General features: G+C 32.4%; 2 protein-coding genes, 1 long non-coding RNA gene and 1 pseudogene across 5 annotated transcripts; 1 reads left to right on the forward strand and 3 right to left on the reverse strand.

The window, feature by feature from the left end:
• Positions 1-615: 615 nt before the first annotated feature.
• Positions 616-9,311, reverse strand: LOC109119028 (uncharacterized). Of its 2 annotated transcripts, none has more exons than XR_002026253.3 (2): positions 8,969-9,284; positions 616-1,004 (listed from the first exon to the last, which is right to left on the reverse strand). It is a non-coding gene; the product is annotated as an uncharacterized lncRNA (long non-coding RNA). The 2 variants fall into 2 exon arrangements; XR_002026254.3 differs by lacking the exon at positions 616-1,004 and adding an exon at positions 4,803-5,051 and having other exon boundaries at positions 8,969-9,311.
• On the forward strand, positions 6,029-7,165 carry LOC101260520 (peptidyl-prolyl cis-trans isomerase CYP59-like; annotated as a pseudogene).
• Positions 9,312-10,340: 1,029 nt separating the features above from the next.
• Positions 10,341-14,798, reverse strand: LOC101246902 (ornithine transcarbamylase, chloroplastic). The gene is made up of 5 exons (XM_004252745.4): positions 14,503-14,798; positions 12,705-13,039; positions 11,420-11,551; positions 10,832-11,107; positions 10,341-10,699 (listed from the first exon to the last, which is right to left on the reverse strand). Exons 1-5 carry the CDS (start codon positions 14,714-14,716, stop codon positions 10,517-10,519), a joined length of 1,140 nt encoding a protein of 379 aa, XP_004252793.1. The 5' UTR covers positions 14,717-14,798; the 3' UTR covers positions 10,341-10,516.
• A 1,533-nt stretch (positions 14,799-16,331) lies between these two features.
• Positions 16,332-21,397, reverse strand: LOC101247196 (bifunctional nuclease 1). 2 transcript variants are annotated; one of them, XM_010316341.4, is made up of 11 exons: positions 20,862-21,397; positions 19,632-19,919; positions 18,963-19,133; positions 18,822-18,871; positions 18,656-18,712; positions 18,515-18,580; positions 18,342-18,416; positions 17,898-18,016; positions 17,531-17,625; positions 16,639-16,695; positions 16,332-16,500 (listed from the first exon to the last, which is right to left on the reverse strand). In XM_010316341.4, the coding sequence occupies exons 2-10, from the start codon at positions 19,912-19,914 to the stop codon at positions 16,643-16,645; spliced, it is 969 nt and encodes a 322-aa protein (XP_010314643.1). In that variant the 5' UTR covers positions 19,915-19,919; positions 20,862-21,397; the 3' UTR covers positions 16,332-16,500; positions 16,639-16,642. The 2 variants fall into 2 exon arrangements, with proteins under 2 accessions (XP_010314643.1, XP_004252794.2); XM_004252746.5 differs by having other exon boundaries at positions 20,587-20,871.
• Between the last annotated feature and the right edge of the window lie 432 nt (positions 21,398-21,829).

A 21,829-nucleotide genomic window follows, 5' to 3' on the forward strand; every position in this document is an offset into this window, starting at 1 on the left:
TTGCCAAAATATCATAAGAAGTCATTAGAAGAAAATAAAACAAAAAAATATTTGATACGATACCTGAGCAAAGTTAAGTAACTTATAGGTTACAAAAAGAAAAAAAGATTGCGATTTTTGTTTAAATCGTGCATTTGTATTAGATTTTTTTATTTAAAAAAATCATAAATATTTAATTACGAACTTAATAACTTAAAGAAATTGAAATTCAATAACGAATTCAATAATTATAACTTTAAATTCTGACTCTTACTCCGATTCAAAACCTTTGAAGAATATCAAAAAGAGGAAGAATATCCCATTATATATAGACAAGTTGTTTGGAGTGGAGGGTCCTTATTCTCGAAATTTCATCGGTAAATATTCTACAAAAAGTTGCAATAGGAATCTATATATGTTGATATATATTACATTAGTCTTTTAGTATTTAAGAATCTTGTTATTTGAAAATGATATGGAATAAAGCACCACAATTTCCCCTAAAGTTTGTCTTGTTTTGTCTTCACTATGATTGGTAATCATGAAGGATATTTTATGCATGGTCTTTATGAAATTATGAACTATTATTCGAATACTTCAAAAATAATACTAATTGTTAATGGCTAATAATAAGACTTGAATCTCAAATCTCTATCTATTATAATATAATGTCAAATTGTATCAATCGCCTAATTTAAAAACTTAAATTGTTCAAAACGTAAATAATATGATTTTATCCTTATTTTGTTTCCCATCGGTGTCAGAACCTGGGGCGGAGCTACCTTCTAGATGAACTCCTTCAGCGGAATATTATATTATTTATGCATGGTTAAAACAAGTATATATGTATATATAGTGGATGTCGAGCACCCTTCAACTATCATTTCTACAGATCTTGAACCCCATTATTGAAAATTCTGGCCCCACCTCTGGCTTAGAACTCACAGTGGAGCCCCGACAAAATTCGAATCGTGCACCTCAAGTGACGCTTCCCATAGGATTTTTCTCAATGCTAGGATTCAAACCTGAAATCCCCGATTAAGAATGAAATAATTCACTATTTCAACATAACCCATACTAATAAATAATTTTTTAATTTATCATCTTTTATCTTATCTTGTATAAGGTAAAAAAATATGGTCATATATATTATATATCCAAGTAGCTCATCTTTTCAGAGTCAACTATGTGTGATATAGTGTTTTTGACTATGCTATATGCACTATGACAAAGCAAAATGCAATTATAGAAAAATTATTCTGCTGACATATATTATAGGATTTTGGGAGTCAATGGTAAGAAAGAAATTCCATCATTTACTGCAAAATGGGATTTTAAACCAATAGCCAGCAGGATTCTATTATCTACTTTTTTCTAATCGATATACATATACTATATATTCACCAACTATTTTTTTTTCATCTAAGTGATTGGGTAGGCTGTAGGTGAATGCTTAAATGAGGTCACAACCAATAAAAAAAAAATTCATTTGATGTCTGATATTTGTATTAGAATTTTACTAATATGAATTCGTGTTATATAAGGCCCATTCAACGTAAAAAAGATTTTTGCCCTTTCTAATACCTTAAACCCGAAACATCTGATTAATAGTGAAGAAAACCTATATATCCATTCCGTCACAATCCTCGTTGGTTAAAATAACAATATATAGCTAGATGATAAGAATTGAAAAACTAAGGGTGTGTTTGGTATGCATGGAAAATGTTTTCCTAGAAAATGTTTTCCTGGAAAATAAGTAGATTTTGGACTTATTTTCTCATGTTTGGTTAGTGAGTAGAAAATATTTTTCGGAAACGATTTTGTGTTTAATTTATGTAAGAAAAATATTTTTGAGGAAAATCTTTTATTTTTACTAGAGTAGAAAATAATTTATGAAATTGAAAATATTTTTAAAAACTATTTTTTTTTGGGTGTGGTGGGGGTGGGGGTGGGTGGGTGGGTGGGAGGGTAGTGGGGATGGGGGCCGGGAAGGGGGTGGGAGTGAGAAATAAAATTTTGAAGTTGATAGTATTTTTAAAAAGCAAAATTAATTTTTTGGGGGTGGGGGGTGGGGGGCTGGTATTGGTGGGTAGGAGGGAGGTAAGAGTTTAAAAATAAAAATTTGAAGTTGAAAATATTTTTAAAAAGCAAAATTAATTTTTTGGGGAGGGGGTTGGGGGGAGGGTGGTCAGGGATCGGGTGAAAAAATAAAATTTTGAAATTGAAAATATTTTTTTTTTAAATTGATGTTTTTTCCAAAAGAAAATGTAATTTGAAATTGGAGGAGAGCTTTGGAAAATGTTTTCCTTAATTTTTGAAGGGAATTCATTTTCCTTAATTTTGAAGAAAATGAGTTGATTTAGAAAACATTTTCCAGAACTTTTGTCCCAACCAAACATGAGAAAATTGGAAAACATTTTCCAAAAAATATTTTCCTTCGTACCAAACACACTCTAAGTATTATCTTTCACTGAGATTATCCCCCTTCTAAACAACTTGCTTGGGGATTCCTTATTAATGCTGTAGTGGAGGTTCCTTGTTCACAATTTTTTAAACTAATATTCTTAGAGAACTCACTAACAAACTAGTGTGTTCTTTGGTTTATGATCCTCTTTCAAATGATTGGTAAATGGTAATCATGGAGATCTTTCTTTTATCATTAATGGTGTCAGGATTAGCTTGCACGTAGAGAAGTTAGGTTTTAATATATAGGTTCAGCAGAAGCAGAATTCAGTAGTTTTGATCCAAATCATATGTGTGTGAGTTACGAAAACAACTAAATACGCATAAATATTTCGATCTCACATAACTTATAAAGTTTAAAATCATGAATCCACCTCTAGCGCAACTTGATTATTCCAGTGCACACCTATTTATGTCATACTGCACTTGAAATTCCTTTGATATACTGTGTAAGATACTCAAGTTTTCAACCACAAATATGCCCTTTTGAGATTTTTAAATAAAAAGAATATCTTGTTTGAAACCTTACAATTGGACCCTTTTTTTTCTTCCAATTATCAACTTTGGTGACTTATCATAAATCAAAAGAGGTACACCTTTTTAATTGTCCAGTCATGTTCCAGTAAAAGCTTGAGAAGTACACCAAAGGATGAATAGAATCTTTTTTTATCAAAAGGAAAACTAATTAGCTTTTCTCCTGGCAATGTCTCCCTCAATGCAAAAAGTTCATCCTTAACGAGAATTAAGTTGCTCAGACTCTTCACTTTCGATATCGCACCTATGTCAACATGATTTGGTCAACCTATTTTGAAAACTTTGACCAAAATTGACTAAGAAAATCGGGACAAATACCTATGATTTTTGTAATCAAAATAAAGTGAAATTGAAGACAAAGTAGTAACCTTACATAAATTTCTATGTGAGCATCTTTCCCTTTGGGATGCTATCAATATTTTCTCCATGAAATACCTTTTAAGTTTACAACATAATCTCTTATAATTCAGACCTACAACTCTATTTTTAGATAATTGAATATTTTTAGTTGAATCCCACCATGTATTCGTACTTGGATCCATACTCCCAAATCTAAAAGTTAGATCATGAAGGAATAAACTCTAGATCCATACAACCCGTATTAGACACCCACAATCGAGTCTGAACAATTTAGACACTTGATATATTGTTGTTGCAACATCGGGTGTCAAAATGGCTAAGTTGAAATCATGGTTCTAATCTTATCTATGAGTATTGTATATTGTATATTGTATTTGTATATTCTTCATCCTTATTAATTAGTTTTTTAAGACAGCGTAATTGGATGGAATGCTCCAAAATCAGGGACCTATAAATCTTCAACGAGAACTACAACTAGGGATGTCAAATGGACGGATTGGGTTGAAATTGAGAATATTAAAATAGGTTGAATAAAAGTCGGATTGGGTCTTGATTTGCCCAAGTTTACTTTGGGCTCAAATGAGTTGAGCTCAAATGAGCTAAAAAAACGCATTGCATCAATTTGACCCGATTAATCTCAATAATTTAACATATTGATATTTAACTTTTATTTTTACAATTTGAATTTTAGCTCAAGATTTTTTTTAAAAAAAAATTAACAAATGGATAGATAAACACTAAAAGATGTTAAATAGATAATAATTATATCTTAAATATAGGAAGATATCTTAATAAAAGGTTTTAAAACGGGTTGAAATTGGAGAGTGAATTGAGCTCAATCAAGAATTCTCTTCAAATACGTTATGCTTGAATGGGTTGATATTGAACTCAATTCAAATTATCTTGAGTCCAACCCTTAAAATTTTGAGCGGGTTACCTATGTGCTCATTTTTGACACCCCTAACTACAACATATAAAACCCTCTTTCTTCCCTTTGCCTCTCCCCATTTTTTAATGATCGAGAAATCCATCCAGAACTAACTTTAAGTGAACCACAACAAATATGCATATACAATTTCCCTCTCTGCCCTCTCGCGTTCACTTCTCTCCTCCCTCTCCCAATCTCGCCTATCGTATATACAGATGCATATGTATAATATACAATTAGTTAACCGATATACATATATAATTTATCTCTCTCCCACTCTTGGCACTCTCTCGCTCGTCTATCTCCTTCCTCTCTCAATCTTTCTCATCTCTCTCCGACACCTCCCAATCTCGCTTGCCATATATGCAAATACATATGGATAATATACAATTATCTAAACGATACACATATAAAATTCACGTCTCTCCCACTCTTTACCCTCTCTCGTTCACTTCTCTCCTCTCTATGGCATGTAACTACGAATTGTAATTATCAAACTATAGCTACGGAGAGTAATTAGACTATTTTTGAGCGACTATACGTGAAAGTTCCTCTTCTTTATTCATTTTGAAATATCCTGATAAAATATACGACATCTTCAAAGGGTTCGTATCACAATAAATCAAGAACAAGTTGAAAAAAGAAGAGCATAAATAATATAATAACAAAAGAAAAAAGACATCACAAATACACCTTCAAACCTTGACTTCCTTTGAAAAAATTTAGCACAACATTCTCCTTCATTCTTGTCACACGAAAATCCAAACTACATTCATATTGAAAAATCCTAATAAAATACACGAAGTTTTCAAAGGATTAAAACCACAATAAATCAATAGGAATTACAATGATTAATAGGAAAAAATAATAGAAGAAAGGCATTTATGGTAATAAGGAGAAGAGATAAATAAAATATTTTTATTTTTAGAAAATAGTTGAAATCATTATATATATTATTAAGGAGAGATTTATTTTTAGAAAACTACAAAAATAAAAAGAAGAAAGAGGAATATAAGGAAAAGAAATATTTTAAAATATATTTTTATACTAAGGCAAAACGGTAATTTTTTAAAAAAATTATTTTGGGAAGGTATAACTGATCATTAATTAACAATTACTAATTTATAATCACACAAAATAGAGAAAGGGCCTAAATTCTAGGAAAATGGATTTAAATACTTCCACGACATTTGACGTGTACTTTATTTAGTCTCCTATTTTATATAAATTTGAGTGTCTACTTATGCACATTCAAAATTAAATGATCGTAGTTAGCGACTGACGCCAAGTTAAGGTTTGTATGTATTATGCCTTATAAATACACTATGTAACTTTGGGGGGAAACCAAAATCTAGACATTACTTACAACTCACCTTCACAATATTCACAATCAAATTACAACATTAAAGAAGGAAAACAAAAATGAGGGTAAATTTTGAGGAGTAGAACCTTTAAGAAGCTGCTAAAAAGGCTTTAGTTGTGGATTTAGAATACTACAAATTATAATTATAAGCCTTAAGTTTAGGAAAACAGTTATGGGCTGCAATTACAAATTTACAAGGTGTCTTTCTGTTTTTTAAACTTTATAATTAATTAAAATTCATTAACGTGTTAAAATAGGAAAAAAACTCAGTTTTGTCATGCCTTATTCCTAATCCTAGTAGCAATAGACTAACACGTTTATTTTTTCTCTGTTATAAATAAAGCCTCAAACCCTCTACTCGTCCCTCACAAAATCAGTCTTCATACCTTTTCACTAGAAAATCAGTCCTCATTCCATTATGTCTGTGATGATAAACACAAGTATCATCACAAGTTTGGGGGTATGGTGATCGATTTGTTCACTGATCAGTGTCCGTTAACTGAAGTTATGTAAGATAAAGTATTATCATAATTGTCTCTTTCACACTGTTTGGAAGGATTTCACAATGCAAACCGGAGATACAACCGGAACAGGAACTGGAGGGGATTCGATATACAAATTTTTATACGGTGATCGTTTTTTCAGCGAAGAGATTCATTCTGACTTGAAGCATTCAAAGAGAGGGACTGTGGCAATGGCTAGTGCTAGTTCTAGTGGGAAGAATCTAAATGCTTCTCAGTTCTATATCACGTTACGTGATGACCTTGATTCTCTTAATGGAGAGCATATTTGACACGTTGAATAGGATAAAGGAAGGTTAGGTGGATGAAAAGACCGGCAAGCCTTATCAAAATATCCGAATCAAACATACTTACATATTGTATGATCCTTTCGATGATCCTTCCCAATTAGTCGACTTGATTCCAGATGCTTCACCGGAAAGAAAGCCTAAAGATGAGATTGATGATGATGTTAGACTAGAGGATGATTGGATGCCAGAGGATGAGCAATTAGGTGTTCGTGAAGATAAAGAAGCACATTCCCGAGCAGTAGTATTTGAAAGTGTAGGGGACATTCCTTATGCTGAGATGAAACCCCCTGATAATGTGCTCTTTGTTTGTAAATTAAATCCAACAACTGAAGAGGAAGCACTGTATATAATCTTCTCAAGCTTTGGAACCATGACATCTGCTGAAGTAATCAGAGATCACAAGACTGGGGTTAGTCACTGTTATGGTTTCATCGAGTTTGAGGATAAGGAGTCCTGTGAGCAAGCCTATATTAAGCTGGATAATACTGTCATTGATGATCGAAGGATACGAGTTGATTTCAGTCAGAGTGTAGCAAAGTTATGGTCCCAATATCGACCTAGAAACCAAAAAAGCAGTGGTGTTGATGCCATCAAACAGCCGAGGAGCTACGTACTTAAAGAAGACAACAAGCAGTATCGAGGAGATGGCAACTCAAAGTACTCGAAATTTCTGAGAACAAGAAAGCACAAAGGGAGAAAATACCGGCAAATAACAAAGCCACGTTAAGGTTGGTCAAATAGATTCAATTATGAGCATATAACAATGTGTAATCAGTTGAAATTAGAGAATGAAGATTCTATCCCTTTTTTATTTAGAACAGTTATGCTCGTTAAAAAATTCTATCCCTCTTTATTTAGATTCATAATCTTGCACTTTAACTCCCCCTCATCCGAGACATAGCTGCTTTACCTTGACATGATTTGTGATAAAAAAAATTAGAAAAAAAGAAATGCGCATAAGAAGAGACTAGAGTTAGCAGTCAAGTGAACTGTTTAATGGCTGGACATGGAAGCTATTTTGGCTAAACATTTTAAGAACATAAATTGAACACTTGGGGGATCATTAGGGCCACCAGAGTCAGGAGGGTATTTTGATCCTTACTCCATAGTTGAAGGCACGAACGTAATCTTAACCCAAAAGTACTATAAAAAAATGCTACATTCCTGCTAAACATGTCGAGATATTTAGTTTTGCTAATCCAGTTTCAACAAAAAACAACAGAGAAAGCATAGAAAGATGCCTAACATAAAACCCACATCTTTAAATACTGAAAGAAGTAGCTTCTACTTTTATTGCAGGGGTATTCATGTAGTCCAAAGCAAAATAGATCCCGAACTGATTTTTTACCTAATCACCAAAATATTGGCCAATTAAGAGAAAGAGAGAGAGAGTGAGAGCTCTCATCGCTAATTCACAGGGCATTCAGCTACTCCTCACCTATTCTATTGTCACTTGATAAAGCTATAGTCTGTGATTTAGAGATGGATTAAAGCAAGGTACACTTCGTGGAGTTGATTATCAGTTTCTAGATACTGCAATCTTCCTTTATTTGTAACAGAAAGTAACTAGATTACCAACTTAGATTTGATTCATCGCACTGAACTTCAAGTTGTCAACAGGAAATTAAGGTCCAACAGTATCTTAAGAATATGCATCCCATAAATAAGGAACGTAATCAAGAAATGAAACGTGAGCTCGTGCAATTGCTGGCACAGGGAAGGTTATGCACTAAATCACATCAACAAACTGCTCCCCACATTCATTCCGGAAATGTTCTTATGCAGCATACACAGATAATATATGGAACACACTATGACCCTCCCTTTTTATTTGACAAATATTATAGCTTTCTTGCCCAAAAGAAAAACGAATGAACGGAAGTCTGGTGGTCAAACAAAGAATTGAAGTACTAATAAATGAAAAGAACTCTATATATAACTATGTAAGAACACAGCTAATTCATAAATATCATAGTAATAAACAGACATGTCAAGATCAAAAACTTGTTCCTGGGGTGGTCAGAGGCTCAGAGCTGGTGGTTAAACAAAGATTTGAAGTAATAATAAATGAAAGAAACGTTATCGCTTATATTGGAGAAACGATACGTGACAATGTAAAAACACAGCTAATTCATAGTAATAACCACGGATATACCGAGAGCAAAGTTTTGCCCCCGGAGTAATGTATCCATTTTTCCATTATGAACTACACACTTTAACTCCACCCTTCTCCTATACTGTTGCCTAGTGCTAACAGAACGACTGAAAGCAAGAGCAGCTTCTCACGGTTATTGCTTTTCGATCCCAGCTAAAATCCAAATTCATTTCACTAAATACAAGGATACTGAGAAGGAACCAAATCGAACATCCAAACTAAAACTCTAACCCCTCAATTTCCACAATTTAAATACAGCATCTCACTTCATCAACAAACAATAATAGCGCGCGCACGCACACACAGCAACAGTTTAGCAGAAGCAATTGCAATTTGCAGAACACAAATTAGGGATTTTGACAAACATTTTCTCACCTGAGCTTTATCAGTGAGCTGAACAACAAGTCGATCAACAGGCAACGCTGATTCATAAGAATAACCATAATTGATATACTCCGAAAACATATACCTAGAAAGCACACGGCCGACCGGCGGTGATTCCAGCTATTGCGACACCGATAAAGATGATCAACTTTGAAAATCTTCTTCTGGTGAGAAGAAAGTTCGGAATCAGCCTTGCTGCTGAACCTTGTTTCTACCTGAAATAGCCTTCCCGCCGGCGACCATGTCTTCACGTCGGCGTCCTACTGATTTCTGCACATCTTCACCTCGATTTAATCACACTCGTCGCACTGAAAATGCTTTCTATGTGTGATTCGAATTTTCGTTTCTATTTCTTAATAATAATCCTATTTTTAAAAAATCATTTTTTATTTCATTGCTTTTAATGTCTAAAGAGAGACACATATTTTATCAAGCGTTTACTCCCATTTATCAAAATAAATATATATACCTCAACTGATATTAGTGTTGCAGTATAACAATCTATTATTTATTATTGTGACTCATAACAGAAAAGTTAGACAAATATGATATATATACATAAAAAAAAAACTCAATTCATATGAGCATTGTAATATAATAATCGTATTACTTATTATTGTGACTCATAAGAGGAAAGTGAGTCGAATATAATTTAGATATGTGCATGGGAGGTGTGCCAATGCTTAAATGTGGAGACACGAGAGCTTGACTGTAGAGTGTGTGTGGTGTGGTACATATAGGCCGAAAAACTATTGGAAAAAGGCAATTTATATTGCTAAGGACATCACTTTAGATGAGAAAGACTGAGAGTTACGTATTAGAGTAAAAAGTTAATAGGTTTAGAGGATGTCTTGCTTGGCTACATTTTGATTAATTATGTTTCACAACTATAGTTCCATTTACTATAAGCCAATATACAAATAGAGAGTTTATATAAATTTTGTTCGTATATCTCACTTGTCAATATGCAAACAACGTAATTTATTATGAATTTTTCATAACTTATACAAATAAAAATGTATCAATAAATTGTATATAAAAAGCTAGAATAAACATATACAAATTTAATTTTATACAATTAGGAACCATATTACACAAATTCATACCAAAATTTAAGAAACTATAATCATGAATCATAAATGTCCGAAATTGTGGCTAAATTAAATAATATACTATAAATATTTATCATTTCATATAATTTTTCCTTTGCTAACTGCTATGCTTTCTTCTTTTATTACTTGAATTTGATGCACTTGACTAAGATTCTTTCGTAAACAATCTCTCCTTATAAGGTAATTCTACCATTCTCAGACGCCGTCTAGATTCAAATAATTAATAGCTTGCTTGATAAGATAACAATATATTTTCAAAGTGAATATTTTCAACTAGCGTTAAATTAATAATTGAATAGTTCAAATTATATAGACAATGATGATCTAAATTCTTCAACGTTTCAAACAAAGTAATGTTTTAGGGAGAAAAGAAACAATTTGCTTCTAGTTCCTAAGAAGATTGTGTTTTAAATCAAATGAAGGGCATTTACAAGCCAAGAACATGAAGCATTATTGCATTTTGTGCATGCATGCGATTCTCAGCTTGAGGGAACACAATGGAGTTTGGTGCTTCGATCACACCGTCAGTAACTTCCACTCCTCTTTCTGCAGGCAAACAATGCATAAAGTATGCTTTTTTTCCAGCTAGCTTCATAAGTTGTTCATCCACCTGTATAGAAATAATTTCAAACATGTTTCAGTACATCAACAATACATGCATCTAAAAATACAGTCAGAGTACGAGTTTACTTGCTAAGTTAGGGCACAATTGGTTTAAGATGTTCATTTCTCATGCTCCTACCTGGAATCCTTGAAATACTTGGCGGCGATGTGCGGCTTCTTCCTTTTGTCCCATACTGGCCCAGACATCTGCATAGACAACATCAGCTTCTCTAACAGCTTCTTTTGGATCATTAGTTATCTCGATTTTGCTGACTCCAGCTTGTTGTGCTTTCTCAACAGTTTTCTGATCAGGTTCAAAACCTTTGGGACAGGCACAAACAAAGTGGAATGGAATTACCGCAGCCAGAAGCAACCACGAATGCACTATGTTATTTCCATCTCCAACATAGACAACCTAAACTTGCAACCACAATTAGATCATTAAAATCTATTTACCAATACAACCAAACATGGTATAGATTATCTGAAAGAAATATGAGATGTTTGAGGTGTTTTAACTTCCACATTGTGCAACTTGTAAGAAGAACAATGTTGATCATATAGAACACTTTTTGGATTTTTTATGCTCATCTTTTTCTGTTTAGAAGTGAAGGTTAACATGTACAGGAGCTTAATGCCTTTTGATCGAGATCTACTCTTTTTATATTTTCTAGGTGAAGATAAATAAGGGTAATTATTTCATCAGGAAAACTAAAAAAGAGCTAACCTTAGTTCCTTCCAGCTGGCCGACATGTTCAATCATTGTAAGGGCATCAGCCATTATTTGACAAGGATGGTTATAGTCTGTCAGGCCATTGATCACAGGAACAATTGCATATTTAGCTAGATCAAGAATGTCCTGCAAAAGAAAAGAAATACAATGGATACCAACATTTGATTTGCAATGGGAATGAAAGAAAAGGGGAAAATGTTCTTAAACACAGTGGACAAATAATTCAGGCCACATTTCTATTTAAGCAACGTCCAAAGAAAATAGACATGAATGGCTACACTCAATTAACTTGCTGGGAGAGGTACAACAACATCATCGAACTCCCATCATTTGTAAAATATAGTAAATTAGAAATAAAGCTAGGGCCAAATTTGAGCAATCATTGATGGTTAACATCATTGTAAACCTAGAGAAAAAGGAACAACAAAAAGAAAAACAGTTTGATTTCCATGGAGTCAAATGTCAACAAAGTTTAATCATTACAAAGTTTGTAGGATCACCAAATATAAATGAGCCTTCTATCACGAAATTAGAGTTCTAACTATTGTTCCGTGCGGCACTTGACAACTTATTTACGAATCTTTCAGATCAAGTAAGCCTTTAACACTAAGATCGCTAAGAGAATGAAAGGAAGACTTAGAAAAAACAAGAGAGCTTTCTCGAAGGTTTTTGAATTAACTTTGGAAGATTGCTTACAACTTGTTGGATGATTTACAAATGAGAAACTCTCTATATATACTACTTCCTAGGGGCCTAAGTATAAATACTAATTACTTTACAAGTCCCTCCAATAATTACACTTCAGTCCTATTCTAGAATTCTCTACACTTCTCGGGAATTCTAAGACTTTCTTGGAAACTATCTAAGTTATTCTAGAGAATTGTAAGGAATTCTATAGCCTTCTTGAATGATCTAGAAGATTCTAGAGTTTTCCGCAAACTCTCCACAACTCTATCTCTTCTACCCCTATCTGAGTGCAAAATTTGATTGTGAAGTAGCGGGACGTGACACTTCTCTTTGCTCCACCCCCAACCTCCTCTTCACTGCCCCCAGGAAAAAAGAACAGATTTGTCTCAACTATTATATGGAGTTGCCAAAAGCGGCTTTGTGGGATTTCACTGGGTGTTGTTGCCAACAGCAGCTTTGATCAAAGATAGAAAAAAGTGGACTGGACAACTATAAGACTGCGACATATAAGAATAGTATGTCATGTTTGTTATAAGCCTTGATTCTTTCCAAGCACCAGGAAAAAGTCACAACAGAAAACTCACCAGCATACCTGATGAGCAAAAACTCTAGCCATAATGATATCATTATAGCGAGAAAGAACACGAGCAACATCACGAGTTTCTTCCCGCTTACCCATCTGTATATCATTTGGTCCCAAATAGATTGCATGTCCTCCAAGCAAGTAAAAACCTGTCTCAAAAGAAACACGTGTCCTCATGGAAGGCTTAGCAAAAATCATCGCCATAGTTTTACCCTTGAATGGGAGATATGTCCTCTCTCCTGATTTCAGTAACTCTTTCACCTCTCTGGCTCGATCCAAGATGTTCAAAATAGTGGCTTTATCGAAATCATTAATGTGTAGAAAGTCCTTTTGATTGGCAGTTCCTGGAATAGAAAATTTAAAAGACATGTTAGAAATATCCAGCCTCAACAGACTCTGATAAGAAGTTGTACTTAACAACACACATTCGAACATGTTCAGAATTATTTCTTTCTCTTTTGTTGGAAAATAAAAATTTCCAAAAAACTCGATGTAATCAGACTCTGAAAATCATTTCATCAACAAAGATATCATCAAGGAATCGATTTACTATCTGCCAAAACACACTCAACTACAAATGAAGCAGAAAGCAAACAAGCTCGATTATCCAATGTGGATGATAAAAAATGGACATCCTAGACCAGGATATGAGTATAAGCAACAATATAGCTCATTTAGACAAAGATACAAGAGAAAAGAATCTGAGTTTCGGATAAATAAATTAAGCAAGGAAGTTACAAATTCTGCTTGACTTTCTTTTTTATTAAGTACTTTTTCTTTGTCACAGTATAGGCATTCTCACAGTCACTCAAAGCATTTTTCTTTAGATGGATAACTCATCAAGTACTAGGCTTCAACAAGGATTATACAAACTAGACTCTAAGCCTGGTTGAATGAGCTTACAACTAATAGCCAATAGCTAAAAATTTAGTATTTCTAGCTTATGCCTTTCGACTTATTTTTGTTATTTTGATTTAAAAATAAGTGTATAAAAGCATTTTTTTTCCATTCTGCATAATCATTATAAAACTGCATACTAAAAGCTATTTTGGCTTAAGAGCACCTAAAACAAGTGTACAAAAATCTGGCTAAAATTGAAACAGGATTTTCTATGACTAGGGGTGGACATAAATACCGAAAAATCAAACCGAATCGAATTATTTCAATTCTTCGGTTCGAAATTGATTCTTTATTTTTGGAATTTTGGTTCAGATTCGGTGCAATGGTCCCGAAACTACGGTGTACCGAAGAACCAAAGTTTTATTAAATAAATTTAAAAATATTTAATTATATTGCTTAATTAATAATACTTATACATTTTTTACTCAATATATTTACATGACCCATTTAAACTTCTTACTTTAGCTAGCCCTTTACAACAAAAAATTGTTTTACTGATATAAAATTATAATGACAATTAAGTTTGGAACTACTGTTGTAGCAAATACTTGTTAGCTTGTACGCTTTTGTTCATTGTAGCAACTAGCAATCGCATTTTAGCTTCACTTCATCATATTTTCACTTTATTTTTATTCACACCGAAAAATCAATTTAAAATCACAAAACTAAACAGAACCGAAATAGAAAAAATCAAACCGATATTAGTTTAGTTTGGTTGGTATAAATATGATGCACACTTTTCTAAAATTGAATACCGAAGAATCGAACCGCTAACAACACATTTCAAGCCTAATCAAACCTTGCATTACAAAATCAATCAATTCGACGGCTCCAAAGGAAAACTAAAGTTCAAATTAAACAAACGGAAACAAAACAAAACAGAAAAAATCAAGGAAATTGAAGGGACCTTTTGCAATAACTGAGGAAGAAGGAGCTGCAGCTGAAGAGGTGGTTTGGCATGAGATGCGTTGACGTATCGCCGGAAATGTGACCGGAGAAGGTGAGATTACACCAGAAAATTGGGACGATTGCTTGCCGGAGTGGGAGAGTGTGTAAACGGAGGAGAAGGAGAGGTTTTCCGGTGAACAGAGAGAAGATAACTGAGAGAAAATGGCGGCCATTGTTTTGGTTGTTTGGATGGCGAGTGTTGAAGAGTAATTTGTCAGAGTGTTTGTGTTAATTAATATGAATAAACCCTACTCAAGAATAACTTCAAATATTAATTAATTTTATTTTATTTCTTCTGACTATTTTAAATTGTCAATTTTTAAAAGGGAAAAGGATCAAATATGCGTTAATCTATTTGAAAATGACTAAATATATCCTCCATTTAAAATTTGGTGCTCTCGCAGTCCAACTTTTTGTCCAAAAATGCTTTTATGGGCATTAGTTGTCATGTTGGACATATCCAACTCATTTTTCATTTCTTTAAATGCCACATGAAATTGTCATGTCATTTTGACCTTACCACATAACATTTATATAAAAATGGAAAGATATTCGGACTCATAAACACCTAATTCGATCCATCAATCAGCTCTTTTTAAATTCACTATCTGATTCATTTTTAACAATTTTGTTTAATTTTTATTTTTGCGATTAATCCCGAAATGAGTAATTAATTAATAAAAATATGGAAAAAAATATAAAATTAATGCCAAAATTTCACAAATAAAAGTAGGCACATTGACGAAGAGGTATCTAATGCTTCTGGCCTCTTCTATATCATTAGTTAAGTAATGTTGAATCTCATAATTTCATATGGAGAGAATATTTAAATTTGATGTGTTTGGCTTCAAGTTATTAATAGTCTTAAAAATATTCACTAATTAAACTTAAAAATACCTTAATTTCACAATATAAATAAAATATACATTTAAATTCTTGTCAAGTTTAAAATTGATCGCTAAAAAATGGATTAAATAAGAAGGGAATACACAAAAGTAATTCCCAAAATAAAATATGATGACTTGGAAAGAGAGTGACACAGACCATAAAAAGGTATTGCCATTTATCAACTTTAGATATTGCTACTAGATAGGATAAGGATAAGTAGTATTATGTTATCTTTTTTTTAAAAAAAAATATTATTATTATTATTATTATTATTATTATTATTATTATTATTATTATTATTTATTATTATTATTATTATTGTTTTTATTTCATTAATATTTCAGTTATCATGGTAATTAGTATGTGTTGCTATAATTCTTTTCTCTATTATTATTTATTTGACTTCTTCATAATTTTTTGAAATAATTTCTCCACCATCATCACATAGAAAAAAAAAAGTACAAGTTATTCTGCTCATATATTTCACATATTTCTACTTAAATTAAAGATTCAATATTGTTGTTGTTTACTCATAAGATCATATGTTGAGGTATTTGGGAAAAGATGAAAATTAACCTATACTCAATATTTACACTAAACTAATAATAACAATTGAATCATAAATAGTAAATAGAAGAAAGATAAAAATTTATCTGCGCCCAATATTTACACTAAACTATAATGAATATAACATATTTCTTTCACATATATAATTAACACAGATTTTCACATTAATTAGAGAAAAACAAAAGTTTAACCACATCTAATGTTAGAAATCAAACTAATGTATACATAACACATTTTTTCCCATATGACTAAACTATAAATAGATAGTTTATAATTTAACCATGATAAATTAATATCTTTCGAATATAACACTTTTAATAGGCCACTCCACACTTATATTAAGCTTTTTCTTCTTAACATTAGAATTAAAGTCTACACAAATATACAATATATACATATTTGAGGAAGAGCTATATATAATTAATCTTCAATGTTTGATCGTATCGATAAATTGTTTTTTATATACATATCGAGTTCTTTGCTTCAACAAACTGCAATAATCCTGTCAAATTAGAAATGAAACAATTTTCTTATAGGAATCAATTTTTTTTAATCCCAAACTTGTTTAAATCGAAAGGGATCGATGTATATAGGAAGAAAAAAGACACTATGAGAGTTGCGGAAAAAAAATATAACACACCTTGCTATGTCCAATTCTTGTTGGATCGAAGTTGAGTAAGCTTGTCCCTCCAAAGAGCTACAATAACCAGGAAAACATCGTCATAATATATAAATATGTCATTTAACTTGACTTCAACTGACATTTATGTGTTTGAACTTTGATGTGCACAAGTAGGCCGTTAAACTTGTACCCCATCAGATATTTAATTGTCAGCAAAGTCAATTTTTAGATCCAATTTGTTTGGCGACAACATGTTAGTCATGCCAATATCTATCATCAACTGTAAAACTAAAACCCTCCCTGCAAGTTTCCACACATGTACAACTTGCCATCTATGCATTAAAAACGACTACCCCGTACCACATTATCTATCGTATTTCACTTCTCAAAATTCAAACTATGTAAACTTTGACCACATTTTAAAAGGGCATAATACATAAATGTGTCCTTTAACTTGGCTTCAAATCACATTTATGCCCTTCAGCTTTGAATGTGCACAAATAAACACTTAAACTTGTATAAAGTTGAACAAATAGACACATATGTCCTACATGTCATCTTACATATTATTTTTTGTCCTACGTGTATTGTGCCATGTAGGACTCATGTGTTTATTTATTTAAATGTTGGATAGTATAAGTGTTTGTTTGTGCATTGTGAAAGTTGGAGGTCAAAGTAAAAATTTGAAGTCAAGTTTAGGATGCAATATATGTATTATGCCTTTAAAAGGTATGTTTTCATCGTATTGGCAAGAGATGGATTGCAAACTATAGTAGTTTTAGTATAACTTTTGAGTATCTTAATTTAAAAATATTGAGTTTATCTATTCAAATTTAGCTTCGGAAATTAGTCAAATTGACTTTTGAAAGAACAAAAGCAACACTTATTATAGGACGGAGAAAGTTAAAACCTGCATCTTTGTATCGTTCTTCCACTGCAGCAACCAGCATGTTCCGCACAAGAATAAACTCCTTTTCATCCATGGATGGCGGCTGCCCAGCGGATCTGAATTAAAAACGCTGGTCAGAACTATATTTTGTTCACAAAAACGGTATTATCTTAAGGCAGAAATATCAATAATAACATCATATCCCGTGTAATCCCACCAAAGTTACATTTCAGCTTGGCCCTCCGCTGATCCAACATTAGGCGTGAACAATTAGACGACTTATCATTTCAAATTTCAACCGTCCACACCTAATGAACACAAAACAATTTCCCCCTACTTTCCAAATACAACTCATTTTGAAAAGGATATCAGCAAAACACTAACTTACTTGTCAAGCCCGCTGAACAATGGTACGTCAGAAGTGGCAGCACGCGGTTCAGGATCTGCAGACTCAACTATCCTCACGCCATCACTGTACGCTAAGTTTCTATTGACTTGTATAGGCACCTGGAAAAATTAAAAACAACACGATACTTCAACTGTTGTGATTTGATTCACAAATAATTTTACAGACGCCTTGTAAATAAAACTTCACTTTGTGCTTCAAAGGGATTGTTTAACGACTTCATTGTCAACAATTTGTACTGATTGTCTGATACTTGTAATGTTTTGAGGTTATTGTAGTTGGAACACAAAAAAAGCGGAAAAGGCAGGGTAAAGAGGAAAAAAATATTTTCATTTCCGTTAGCAATTATACATAAAAGCTTACAACATGCACTGAGAATAATAATGTGACCATTACCATCAACAATATAAAAAAAAAGTACTTTACCTTGCATTTCACAGCGATGTTGATTGCATCAGAAGGACGAAGATCGAAGCTAATACTCTCAGCATCGTTATCTAACTGTTAGCACAACCACATGAAAGTTGTTAAAGCTGTATACTACCGAAAATGTACACATAATCGGTTCAACATTCAGCAACTAGTATATTTTACACTACCTTGGTTAAATGTAACTGAGCAAGATACGTCTCGTTCTCTCTCTTGGTAACTCGAACAAGTTTAACCTTCAAATTACATCTGTCAGATTAAGCTTGAAAAAATGTAGCATTTACTGGTAAATGCACAAACGACAAGCTTACTGTGTAGCCCATCTTTTCGACCATTTTATTCAAAACTTGATACATTGTTGGTCTGGCCTGAAACCGGGCAAATACTTGTACCGTTTAGTAGCAGCATAAAATCGATGTTTACTGTAACAGTTCACTGAATGGACTTATCAGAATTGATATAAAACAGAACACATACAAGTTGGATATTGCGTATAGCGGACATCAGCAGCACACTTGACATCTCCACTGTTGCATAAAATAGACACAGCATTACTCGGAGAACACTCCCAAGCGACTGTACGTTCACTAAGACGATAAATGAATCATGTACACATACAAACAATTATAGGAAGAAGCAGCCCCGTCCCATCCTCCATTCTTAGCACAATAGCGGGGTTTGGAGCATAGTTATGTACATGAACCCCCTGCGGATTGTTAGGGACGCATTTCACATGCCTTCCATCTCTCATCTTGATCATGAAACCATCTTTCCCGCTTTGCACTTCAACTACATAAAGATAATACGGAAGTCACCACAAAATTTCATCACAAATTTCACTTTGACACGTGTTGAGATCGACTTGTTGATTGATTGTGTCTTAAGCTACGCGAAGCAGTACTGTCACATAAATCTAGCACCAAAAAGTGCGGCATACAGGAGATCGATGAAATTCAGCATGATCAGTCGTTTCCAATCAATATTAAAGCAAAGATATAGTTTTAACCACTTGTACTAAAGAAAACTAACACATAACAACAACATATCCAGTGTAATCCCATGGTCAGTGTACGCAAACCTTAGAGGTAGAGAATTTGTTTTAGATAGACCCTCGTAGACTAAAGTAGTATAAAGAAAGAAATAACGGAAATGAAGACAATCATGGCAAGAGTACTACAAACAATGTGACAAATCATCCAAACAACACATATCTATACAACAAAACAAAACGTCAAACACAAAACAGAGAAATATGACACTGAACACGTACGATAATAATCAACATACCAGCTTCAACCACGCTAGAATTCACATAATCAGCATCAGTTTCTTTAAAATTCCCGGCCATGCCACCACTGTCATTTGATGATGAATTGAAACTACATACGATCAACTTGCTTATACGTGATCGTGGTAGACGAACCACATTAATCCGCCGTCTATGTATCCCATTAAATCCCCAAAACTCAGTACTCCTCAGCATCTTAGCCTTTACTATAGGTGAAGTGAGTCTACCTGTTTGCTTTACATGAACCAGAGGACAAACAACAGGCCCTTGCAAAGAGCTCATTTTGCCTAATTTGAAATTTGTTACACTAACTATTAGATTATATATAGTCGAGAACATAATCAAATAATAAAAGTGTACTCTCTCTAACAGCTTAAGCTTTTAGATGAGACGATCACACACTTCAATATAGTATCAGAGCAGACAAACTGAGATCGAATCTCACCGACATCCAAATCAAAAAAAATAAATTCCACGTGCTTGGTCCATGAAAAAAAATCAAGCCCCACACGTAAGGGTCTGTGTTGAGAATATAACCAAATAATAAAAATGTATTCTCTCTCAGGTTTTAGATGAGATGGTCACACTTCAATACTATATTGATTTCATAAAGTAATAATTGTTGCTCGTGAAATTGTTTGTCATGTAATCAGAAGGTCACGATTCCCGGGGCTATGTCACCTATTCCTATTGGTTTAGCAAATTATGCAGAGTGATCGCAAAAACTATTATCAGCTAAAATTCAAACATGAGACCTCCTAAAAAGAAATTGAAATTTGCTCTATTAGAATTTCGAATAAATTCTAATTCAATACTGAAAAATACTAGAAACAGAAATTTTAGTCAGATGATTTATGATAAAATTAACTGTTTCTTCATTTAATAAACTTAAAAAATTAGGGAATAAAGTTAATTAATCAACATGAAGAAAAAAAAAAGTAGAATATTTCACACCTGAATTACAAAGTTTTGTAGAGAAAAAAAGCACTTAATCCTCAGCAGAACTCTAACAATCACAGCTTTTAATTCGATCACAAATTCATAGTTTCAATCACAAGAAAATTCATCAGAAAATTTGATTGAAGAAATGGTGTGTGAGAGAGAAAAATTGTTGGAAAAAAAGATATTTAGCTCATGAATTATTCAATTTTGGATTTGCATACAATATAAATATTTAAATTTATATAAAGATCGATAAATAGAATATGCAATTCTATGTGGTAATTTACCTGATAATTTGTGTCTGACATGGCTTTCTATGTGTAATTATTTGACTTGGCCTCAACTGAAATATCTGTTTAATAATTTCGATTGATATAAATAGACACTTATATAAAGTTGAACAAGTAGACATCTACATTTCTATATGGTGTCTTACATGAAAATTTATGTTTTATATGACTTTTTACATATATTATGTCATATATGATATTTGTGTTGATTTATTTAATTTTATATAAATTTAAATATTATTTGAATATATTCAAAATTAAAGAAAATAAATACCAATAAAAATTAAATCAAAAAACATAAAATATGTATTATATTTATTATTAATTGTCTATCTTATTTTACGTTTATGCTCTTCCCCATTAGTCAAGTTCACATTCACTTGTTAACTTTACAAATATAAACAAATAATTATAAAAATGTATGATAAAAAAAGATATATTATTAGGAACAAATTTATAAAAGACTATAAAATCAAAATATAAACAACTTATCAATTGGAAATATCCATGGTGATGGACAATACACAAATTATAGACTTCATGTCACTATTCATAGCCTTTAAATTCTTGAGAGAAAAACAAGCAACCTATTGGATTAGATTTTTCTCCTCACCTGATTTTCGATATTTATATTAACATTTAATTAATTTAAATTCATATCAAAAAAATTAATTTCTATAAAAATAAAAACATTTCTTAGCAATTAGCATATACGAAATTTGCTCTTATAACTAGTGATGCTAAAATCATCTGTTAAAAATAAAAGAATATTTATCACGATCACGAGACTAGACTTAAAAGTCTAAAGACGTTGATGTTTTAATTTGTATTGAGTATCCAACTTTTAGACCTCAATGTATGGTCCTTCCACTAAAACTAGACGACTAAAAACTTAACAAGTGGAAGTGTGACAAAATCACAAATGAAAACAAATTAATTTTAATTAATTGCAATATGTCCAAATA

Source organism: Solanum lycopersicum, chromosome 12 (genome assembly GCF_036512215.1).
Source record: "Solanum lycopersicum chromosome 12, SLM_r2.1".
Taxonomy (NCBI): domain Eukaryota; kingdom Viridiplantae; phylum Streptophyta; class Magnoliopsida; order Solanales; family Solanaceae; genus Solanum; species Solanum lycopersicum.

Coding starts and splice junctions, on each gene's coding strand:
- LOC101246902 (XM_004252745.4), bottom strand. CDS start 14,716: ATGGCCGCCATTTTCTCTCAGTTATCTTCTCTCTGTTCACCGGAAAAC. Junction 11,552..12,704: donor CTAGAGTTTTTGCTCATCAG/GTATGCTGGTGA, acceptor TTTCTTTTGCAG/GACATTCTTGATCTAGCTAA. Junction 11,108..11,419: donor GCCAGCTGGAAGGAACTAAG/GTTAGCTCTTTT, acceptor TTGCAAGTTTAG/GTTGTCTATGTTGGAGATGG.
- LOC101247196 (XM_010316341.4), bottom strand. CDS start 19,914: ATGAGCTCTTTGCAAGGGCCTGTTGTTTGTCCTCTGGTTCATGTAAAG. Junction 18,713..18,821: donor CTATACGCAATATCCAACTT/GTATGTGTTCTG, acceptor GCCCGGTTTCAG/GCCAGACCAACAATGTATCA. Junction 18,417..18,514: donor CTCAGTTACATTTAACCAAG/GTAGTGTAAAAT, acceptor TTGTGCTAACAG/TTAGATAACGATGCTGAGAG.